At 42.2% G+C, this 10291-nt stretch overlaps 1 protein-coding gene across 1 annotated transcript in view; it reads left to right on the top strand.

Annotated features, from left to right (window-relative positions):
• Nucleotides 1-10291, top strand: part of Ddx17 (DEAD-box helicase 17) — a 21374-nt gene that overhangs the window by 7558 nt on the left and 3525 nt on the right. Inside the window, exons 6-12 of the mRNA XM_005354288.3 lie at nucleotides 1774-1915; nucleotides 2171-2331; nucleotides 2421-2593; nucleotides 4145-4255; nucleotides 4669-4730; nucleotides 5617-5676; nucleotides 9718-9960. Of these exons, the coding sequence (XP_005354345.1) occupies nucleotides 1774-1915; nucleotides 2171-2331; nucleotides 2421-2593; nucleotides 4145-4255; nucleotides 4669-4730; nucleotides 5617-5676; nucleotides 9718-9960 (952 nt within the window). The remainder of the gene's footprint in view (nucleotides 1-1773; nucleotides 1916-2170; nucleotides 2332-2420; nucleotides 2594-4144; nucleotides 4256-4668; nucleotides 4731-5616; nucleotides 5677-9717; nucleotides 9961-10291) is intronic.

Below are 10291 nucleotides of genomic sequence, written 5' to 3' on the forward strand. Positions count from 1 at the left end.
TAGGCAAGTAAATACTCACCACTGAGCTCTATCTCCCTGAACCTAGTCTTTGAACCAGTCTTTTTTTTTCCCCTTTTTTTAAAAATGTATTTTTTCCCCTTTTTTTAAAAATGTATTATTTCCTTCCTGTGCTTGTTTTATTTATTTATTTATTTATTATGTGTACATTATTCTGTCTGTGTGTCTTTGGAAGAGCAGGCAATGCTCTTAACTGCTGAGCCATCTCCAGCCCTGAACCAGTCTTTGTAGCACATTTAAGTACAAGTCCTTTTTTTTTTCTTTTTTGTACTGGGGTTGAACTTAGGGCTTAATGTGTGCTAGGTAAATATTCAACCATTGGACTATATCAGCAGCCCTCAAACACAATTTTGAATTACTCATTTTTGTTAGTTTTGGTTATTTTTCTTTAGGTAGTGGATTCTGTAGAAGTTAGGGTCAGTTCTTCCTACCATACCACGTGGATCTCTGATCAGCTTTTTTTTTTTTTTTTTTTTTTTTTTTTTTTTGGTTTTTCGAGACAGGGTTTCTCTGTGGTTTTGGAGCCTGTCCTGGAACTAGCTCTGTAGACCAGGCTGGTCTCGAACTCACAGAGATCCGCCTGCCTCTGCCTCCCAAGTGCTGGATTAAAGGCGTGCGCCACCATTGCCCGGCTCTGATCAGCTTTTTACTTTTATTTTTAACATAGGCTAGGCTGGCTTTGAACTCAGAGATCATCCTTCCTCTGCCTCCTGTGCTGGCATTAAAGGTGTGCACCACCATGCAAGCATCTTCTCCAGTCATCATTGTCGTCGCCCCTATTTTTTAAGTAGTTTTTTTGTTGTTGTTGTTTTGTTTTTGTTTTTTAAGGTAGGGTTTCTCTGTAGCTTTGGAGCCTGTCCTGAAACTTGATCTGTAGACCAGGATGGTCTCGAACTTAACAGAGATCTGCCTGCCTCTGCCTCCCAGGTACTGGGGTTAAAGGCGTGTACCACCGCCCAGCCAAGTATTTTTTTTTTTTTAACTTTTATGTCCATTGGTACTTTGCCTCCATGTATGTCTGTGTGAGTGAGGATGTCAAATCCTTCTGAACTACAGTTACTGACAGTTAGTTATGAGCTGCCATGTGAGTGCAGGGAATTGAACTAGGGTCCTCTGGGAGAGCCACAGCCACTGTTTTTAACCCCTGAGCCATTTTCTAAGCTCAACTTTAATCTGTATTTCCTACTGATATTTAAGTTTTTGTTTGATGGATGTCCCCACCCTACCTAGAGAGGGTTTCTCTGTAATGGCCCTGGCTGCCCCTGAACTTGTTGTGAATACCAGTCTGGTCTCAATCTCACTCACAGAGGTCTGCCTGACACATGATCTTTCATCTTGTAAGGTTAAAAGTTGGTAGTACAAATCTGGGTGTGATGGTGCAACCTAGCCTGGCTAGCCTGGGTAGTAGAAAAGTGAGGATCAGAAGGAACTTCAAGGTCATCTTCAGCTACATAGTTAACGGCCAGAGAGTCTATAGAAGACGCTCTTTTGTTTTTGTCTTTATACTTTATGTAATGATAATGCATCAGAGTAAGCCAAGTGGGAAAGATGCTGTTATATTTCCACTTCTAAATTGTAAGTTATATTTGCGCATAAGCCAGTGTGCCCCATTACTCAAATAACTTGATGTGTGCTAAATTGGACAATGAGGGGGAAATTAGACTACCTTTTGGTTCTTAGGGTTGTTTGGGTGTTTTTGTTAAACTTGGGTTGGCTGTCTCAAGTTTATTTGCTTCTCCCCTCCCCTTATTTCAGTGTCTAGTGCTGGCTCCTACCAGAGAACTTGCTCAGCAGGTGCAGCAGGTGGCTGATGATTATGGAAAGTGTTCTAGGTTGAAGAGCACATGCATTTATGGAGGGGCTCCTAAAGGTCCTCAGATTCGAGACTTGGAAAGAGGTAAAAAAAAAAAAATTCCTTCCTTGCCAATTTCTGTAAATGAAATTGGACAAGTTTCTTGTTAGAAAATTCAGTAGCAGGGGAAGCTAGAGTCTTAACCTGTTCTTTGAAGTTCGCATTACATCATGCCCTTCAGATACTGTATGTTTAGCAACTGCTGAACATCAAATGCAGCCATCAGAGCTGGTGTGTCATGGTTTCTGTGTACTGAGGTTTAGACCGTTTATAAAAGTTTATTGTTTTGTTGCTTTGCAGGTGTTGAGATTTGCATAGCCACACCTGGGCGCCTAATAGATTTTCTGGAATCAGGAAAAACAAATCTTCGCCGCTGTACTTACCTTGTGTTGGATGAGGCTGACCGAATGCTTGATATGGGCTTTGAGCCCCAGATCCGTAAAATTGTTGACCAAATCAGGGTTCGTAAAGCTGATACTTCATTATATTTATACCTGTTCAACTGTTATATAGTTCTTTAATCTAAAGGAAAACCTTCATTTCCTGACAGCCTGACCGGCAGACACTGATGTGGAGTGCAACCTGGCCAAAGGAAGTAAGGCAGCTTGCAGAGGACTTCCTGCGTGATTACACCCAGATCAACGTGGGCAATCTGGAGTTGAGTGCCAACCACAACATCCTGCAGATTGTGGATGTCTGTATGGAAAGTGAAAAAGATCACAAGTATGAAAGGGGACTTTGTTTTCTTGTTTTGATAGAATATTGGGATTGGTTGATTTTTAAGATAGAGCTGCTCTTGGTGTCCTAACATTGCATTTAAACTCATGATCCTTCAGAATGCTAGAATTACTGCTGTACTGTACCATAGCTGAAAAGGCCAGGATTTTTTTGAGGTGGGAAAAATTGTTGTTTTGTTTTGTTTCGTTTTGTTTTTTTTGAGACAGGGTTTCTCTGTAGCTTTGGAGCCTATCCTGGAACTAGCTCTTGTAGACCAGGCTGGCCTCGAACTCAGAGAGATCCGTGCCTCTGCCTCCCGAGTGCTGGGGATTAAAGGCATGTGCCACCACTGCCCGGCTAGATTCTAACTGCTCGGTTAGGATTCCGTCTCATTGCCTCCATTTCTTATTTTTTTGAGATAGGAATAATATCAAATGCATCAGACCTGCTTGAATCTAGTGTGAGTGAATTAGTTGGAATTCACTTTTATTTGGTGTATGTGAAACAGGATCTCATGTATCCTTCATAGGCCTGGACCTTGAGGTGTAAACAAGATTACTTAGAGCTTTTGCCTCCCATGTACTGTGAGTTCAGGCATATGCCACCACACTGTTTAGTTATTGCTGAGGATTGAACCCAGGGCATCATGCTTGCTGGGCGAATACTATAACCACAGTGGATTAGTTTTTGTTGTTTTCATGCACTGTCCTCAGATTCCTAGGGGTGGAATTATAGATGTTTGCCAGACACCATAGTGGATGCCCAAAGCTAGTGTCAGTCCCCCTGTAAGAGCAGCAAGACTTAATCTCTTCAAACCCTGAATAGTTATAGATGTATGCGTTTAAGTACCTGTGAACAAGCCGAGCGTGTTAGCACACCTTTATACCAGTGCTGCAGAGGCAGGCCAATTGCTTTAAGATTTTTTTGTGTGTGTGTTTTTTGGTTTTTTTTTTCGAGACAGGGTTTCTCTGGCTTTGGAGCCTGTCCTGGAACTAGCTCTGTAGACCACGCTGGTCTCGAACTCACAGAGATCCACCTGCCTCTGCCTCCCGAGTGCTGGGATTAAAGGCGTGCGCCACCATTGCCCGGCTGTGTTTTGTTTTTTAAGACGGTTATACCAGTGCTTCACAGGCAGGCAAGCCGACTTAAGATTTGTGTTTTGTTTTTGGAGCTGGTCCTAGAACTCCTTCTGTAGACCATGCTGGCCTTGAACTCAACAAAAATCTGCCTGCCTTTCTCTCCCGGATTACAGGTGTATGCCACTACTGAAGTGTGAGGGCAGCCTGGTCTACAGAGTGAGTTGCAGGACAGCCAGGGCAACACTGAGAAGCCCTGTTGTATTGAAAAACAAAACCCAAAAAAGTTAGGTCTGGAGGGTTTTTTTCTTTTTGGAAGAGAAGATTCCTGTTATGTAACAGTATGGATTCTCCATCCTGCTTCAGCTTCCCGAGTGATACAGGGACTGTAGGCATGTGCCACCACACTCTAAGCTTTGGGAGTTAGTAGCATCTGTGTGGATGATACTGTATGAGACTGCATTGTTGGTCTTGTTTTCAGATTGATCCAACTGATGGAGGAGATCATGGCGGAAAAGGAAAATAAGACTATAATATTTGTGGAGACAAAGAGACGCTGTGATGACCTCACTCGAAGGATGCGCAGAGATGGGTTAGTACAGCACCTAGAGAGCATTATACCAGCAGTTTTCGACCTCTAGGTTACGCTATCTGTGGAGGGAGGGTGGGCAGATGACCCTTTCATCCTGGTCATATATCTGATACCATGCATGCCAGATATTTACATTATGATTCCTAACAATAGCAAAATTGCAGTTAGTGAATTGGCAACAAAATGATTGTATGGTTGGGGTCACCACAAGGACTGTATTAAAGGGTTGTATTGTTAAGAAGGTTGAGAACCACTGCTATGCTAGGGCCTTTACACGTGTATTTTAGCATAATGTGTAATTGTATAAATGTATAAATAAGCACCGTCTTCTATTATGTAGCTTAAACAACTTGATCAACATTATGTACTAATACTTGGGTAAAGATTTCTAATGTATAATATTCTTCTGATAGTTGGCCAGCTATGTGTATCCATGGAGACAAGAGTCAACCAGAAAGAGATTGGGTACTTAATGGTAAGAATAAGACTAAGTATTTTCTTTTGAGATAGGATCTCACTGTGTCATTCAGTCTTGCTTTGAGCTCATAGAAATCCACCTGCCTCTGCCTACTAGCACAGTAAAGTTTTTTTGACAAATGTTATGCCCCCTGCCCTATTTATAAAGAACCGGGTAATAGATTATTTTGACTTTGTACATCAAATAATGGTTTGAATGATTTCTACACAAAAATAGATGGTCATAGATAGTTTTGAAGACATGGCCTGGCTGCGTTCCCTATACTAGATTGTATTTGTAGATCAAAGTCCAACTAGCCCTATTTTAGCTAATTGAACCCTGGGCATTTTCAGTACCTCTCCAGAGTTCTTTAAAGCTTATAATAATAAAAATAATTTTTTTTTTCCCAAATGAAAGGGCTGGAGAGATGACCCAGGCATGGTGATGCCCGCCTTTAACCCTAGCACTTGGGAGGCAGAGGCAGGTAGATCTCAGTGAGTTTGAGGCCAACCTGGTCAATAAAGTTAGTTCCAGCGTTTCAGGCCAGCTAGAGCTGTTAGACAAGAGAAACCCTGTCTTTAAGTAAAATAAAAAAGACCCACATGCTGCTCTTCGGAGGACTTGTGTTGAGTGCTTCACAAGCACCTGTACTTCCAGCCACAGAGAGATTCTATGCCTCTGGCTTCTGAGTACCTACATTCATAGACACACAGTTTTTAATAAAATATTTATTTTTTTTAAGTGGGTATGGTATAAACTGTTAAGAAGGTTTACAAAACCAACATTATCAATGGCATGTATATTAGGTGGGTGGGGAGAATGATTTTTCTTTGTCTTTTATGGATATTCTTTATAGCCTCAGTTCCCTAACTTGGTACCTGTTTTCCTTTTTTTTTTTTTTCAGAGTTCCGATCTGGAAAGGCTCCTATACTCATTGCCACAGATGTAGCCTCCCGTGGGCTAGGTTTGTATAGATAGGTCTCTGTCGGTGGTTTGTGTATCTTTTGTTTTGAAAATTTTTTTGTCATGTCAAATTTAGAGTTTTATGTATATAAGTTTAGTCAAAAGAATATAAGTGTGATCCCCCTCTTGTAAATTTTTTTTAACCTTTGTGGGTTTAATTTATTTTATTATTTTGGGTTTTCTGCGGTCATCCCACCCATCCCTCTTTTATTTTCAAAGTCCTGTCCGGCTCCTAACAAACAGGCTTTGGTCTGCAGCAAGGCCTAGGCATGACTATTAAGTTACAGGAAGAGGAGATAATTCATTTTACAGCTTAATTTCTTTTTGTTCTTGTTCAGTTTTCTGGCTGGATAGAAGGAGCCTAATGAAACCTGGCTAACAAAAACTGGTTTCTTTAGTTTTTGCCTTATGCTAGTTTGTCTATTATAGGTACAAGCATAGAGGCTACTTCCATAAACATTTACTAAAAAGTTTGATTATAACGACATTCTTTTTAAAATGTCTGCATTGCCTGGTATTATTTCAGTAAAATAGTGGGCAATTCTCCCTTCTTCTTACCCTCCATTTGGCCATCGATGTGTTGTCCACTTTAAGCACTTAGTTTAAAGGTGTTCTTCTTTAGTTTCAACTCACAAATTTAAGATACATACAGATGGCCTGTTGTTTTGACCTGAACATTTCTGACCCAAAATGTTAACATAAAGATTATTTCAACTGGGTGTAGTAATACATGCCTTTGATCCTAGTATTTGTGAGACAGAGGCAAGTGGTTTTTTATTTTGAAGCCAGCCTAGTGTGCCTAGTAAGCTTTAGACCACCTAGGGTCACATTGTGAGACTCTGTCTCCACAAAAAGAGATTGCTGTAGCTGGGCATGGTAGTATATGCCTGTAAATTCCAGCACTTGGGAGGCTTGGGCAGAAGAATCAATAGTTTGAGGCCATCCTTGTTTATATATAGCGAGATCTTGTTTTAGAGAGATGGGGGTCATTTCTATCATAAGGAATCCATTATTGATATGTTTAATTTCCTGTCGAGGAAGGTGAGAAGTACCAAGTTTCCCTGTGCAATTTAACATGACGATGATAAGTATTGATGTGGCAGTGGTGGGGCTTTTTTATCCCTTGAACTCCTTCAGAGGTAGTGACCTGCAGCCATGGCGGGAAGCTGTGTCTTCCCTCTGAGGTCATGTCTGGGTCTGTGCCGTTAGAACTTGGGCCTGTTGGGAGAGGAGGCAGAAGCCTGAAAGCAATTTCCACGAAAGCTTTCAGTAATGGTGGTTTTTAAAACAGGCTTGCTATGTGCTGGTAGCTTCTTTGTGCATCTTGCCTAGACAATTAAAAATCTTTGTTCTGTGTCCCTTCACATATTTTAACAAAATCAATTGGCTGCCATTAGAATAACTTAGACTCTTCATCCCACCCTCCCTCATTCAAGTGAGGGGAGAGGGAAGGTGCCTGAGTCTGTTTCTTGTTACTCACCATCAGTGCTTGTTTTGGGCCCCTTTGTTTGCTGCCTTGTAAAAATAAAAAGGAGGGAGAAAACCCACCACAATGGCAGAATTCTGACCAAGGTCCTACAAGATCCTGGAAAGTGAAGGCTTCTACCTCATAGACAGGGGTGCTATTTTCAGCTGAGTCACCAGGCCTTTTTTCACTTCTGTGGAGCGATGGTCTCTTAAATGATCCCTTCAGGTAAGTTCTTGGCTTCCCATAGTTCATAGTAGTCATCTTCAGGCGACCACTGTTCCCTTTCCACTGGGATATTTTTTTATTTCGCTTTTTTTTCTTTTTTCTTTTTCTTTTTTGTTTATAGACTGTTGAACTAAAAGTATTGAATTGATTTTGTTTTGTTTTTTTAGCAGAAGCTTTGATATCAGCTGCAGATCACTCAGTACATGACTGAGGCAAATCTACATTGGCCCGAAGCTGCTCTAGATGAGCCTGCTGGCTAGTCTTAGATCCTCCCAATTAGTCATTGGAGTTTTAGGCCATGGCATAGGTTCTCCCAGGCCACTGGCCAAACCATGTAACTTTCCATTTCTTACCCTGCTACAGCATCTTCTCTAGACAGCAAGATAACGTTGTGGCAGTGCGCCAGTAACCTCAGGGCAGCCTGGACTGGAGAAAACCAGATTCTGTGCTTGCTCTTTTGGTGGCCTCAGGCAGCTGTGTGCACACAGGACACCTTTCTAGTATGAAGAACTTGCACCGTGTCCGCCCTTTATCAAGCCCCTCCAGAAGTGCTCCCAGCTGTTAGCATCTGGAGCCCCAGTCTTTGCTGCTTGGAAAGCACACTCCTGTGCATCCAGTGCAGTAATTCAGCGTGCTCTGTTGCCCATGGTCACCAGTGGGAGTGACTAGGGCCATTATTCAAGCTCTGAAGATGTGCTTATGGAGTTACCCCACCCCCACCCCAATCTTCCATCCTTGCCCTATATTTTTTCTTTGTGGCATCAACGACCCAAGCCGGAGACTCAAGCTGCCCCCTGTGATAAGTGCCTTCTCGTCTTTCTGGTGTGATTCAGGACTTTAGGGGTCAGTAAAGACTGAGGAGCCTTTATTGTAATAAGAAACAGACATAATGCCCCTACTCCACACACCCCTACCAACAGCTGAATTTTTGTTTTTTAATCATCTCCCCTTCCCCTGAAATTGATCCAGTCTGGGCAATAGATGCAGTCTGACCCTTTGGATGTAACTTTTTTTTAATTTTTCTACAATCACCCCAATTACCTTGGGGAGGCGTTGGAGGACCTGAAATTTTTACCTGAACCCAGGTTCTCCGGCGCTTGGCAACCAAATGGGGCTACAGAGAAGCATCTAAGCCAGTTCACAGAGCGAGCGTGTGTGGGGACTTCTCACTGCCATGGACCCTTGATGCATGCTCCCCGCGCTCCAGTGGTCCCGTGTCAGAAGGCGGAGTTTTCGAAAGGAGGCCGCCAAATATAAAAGACAAAGAGACGGGATCGGCTGCAGCGGTTTCCCAAAGGAGGAGGGAGTGTGCATCGGTCTGGTAACAAACAGAGAATGTTTTTTAATTATTTCTATCAGAAATCTGTGTTTTATCTAGGATATTTTCGGAATATTCTTTGTAAAATGCAGATTTTTTTCCACAAAAAATTAGGATTCTGTTATTAAATTTGTTTGTTGGGTAGGATAAAAAACATTTAGCTGAAAGCATTACACTAACATTTACATAACTGTAAGTTTTAGGGGTTACCCAACCCAATTCCTAGCCATGTGCAGAATATTAATGTGTGTCTCAAAGTGTCATGGTTTTCCCCACATTCTTTGGCTATTGAATCTCCAGGTCACGTAGACAATCTGATTGATTGATACAAGTATCCAGTTTGTAATCTTGAGTGGAAAAAAACCCTCACTTGAGAAGCTGGGCTTGGAAGTGCAGTGAAATTTTAGTGTAATGTGTTCTTGTGATTGAAAGGGAAAGATAATGTGGATGTTCAAGCAAAGCAAAATAGGTGTGTACTGTGGCTCTGGTTTGCTTTTTAAATACGAGAGCAAGAAAGCCCTAACTGTAGTCTGAGAATGTAGTGGGTAGATGAAGTGCCTTTCCATGTTGCTCTGTGACTGGTCGGAAGGTAAGTTGTTGTGCTGTTGGTAGACTGTGCCAGGCTTCTCCCAACAGAGTAGAAGTGATTTGGCCCTGCACTTTAATGGTGGTTATTGATCTCTACATCCCAGTTCTGAAAGTGGTGGCACTGGAATGTGTCAGTCTGAACTCTGGTTGTAGTGTAGCTCCTGTCAGCATACTTTTCACAGAAGAGGCAGGAGTTTGGGGGCTTTAAATGGGATTCCCGTGGGATTATAATCAAGACGCAGTGCCCATTTGTGTCCTGAGAATCACTGGTTCTCTTTTACTCTGTTGGGATGAGTCTTTTTTGTACCTGCTCAGAGTGGTTACTAACTTCATCTTTTCTCCTCTTGCTGTCATCTGCATTCGTGCGTTCCACCTCTTGGCCTTGTACTTTACCTTCTCTTTCCACATCAACTTAACGCAATGACTCATCATTGACCCGGAAGATGTGGAAGATGTGAAATTTGTGATCAACTATGACTATCCAAACAGCTCAGAGGACTATGTTCACCGCATTGGCCGAACGGCCCGGAGCACCAACAAGGGCACTGCCTATACTTTCTTTACCCCGGGGAATCTAAAGCAGGCTAGAGAGCTGATCAAAGTGTTGGAAGAGGCTAATCAGGCCATCAATCCAAAATTGATGCAACTGGTAGACCACAGAGGCGGTGGCGGCGGAGGGGGTAAGGGTAAGTCCTGGAATTTTCCAGGTACTGTATGGGACTCCTTGATGCTAATTGTTTTTTGCTGTTTTTAATTTTTCATTTTGATCTATGAAGAAAGGCTCTTGCTTAGAAGTCAGAGAATGCTTAGTGGTTTTCATGGCGTCGTTGTAAGTCAAAAAGCAAGTTTCATCATTGTACTGCTATTTTACTATTGTAGCCTTGTATGTGAGAATCTAAGACCCACTTATTTAAATTTTGGGTCACGTGCATGGTCAAAACTAAACTCATGCATTCCTGTAGATTTTGTGGGGGTGGGTGTTTAAGACAGGGTTTCTCTGGCCTAGAACTCAAAGAG

This window comes from Microtus ochrogaster, chromosome 15 (assembly GCF_000317375.1).
Source record: "Microtus ochrogaster isolate Prairie Vole_2 chromosome 15, MicOch1.0, whole genome shotgun sequence".
Classification (NCBI taxonomy): Eukaryota; Metazoa; Chordata; class Mammalia; order Rodentia; family Cricetidae; genus Microtus; species Microtus ochrogaster.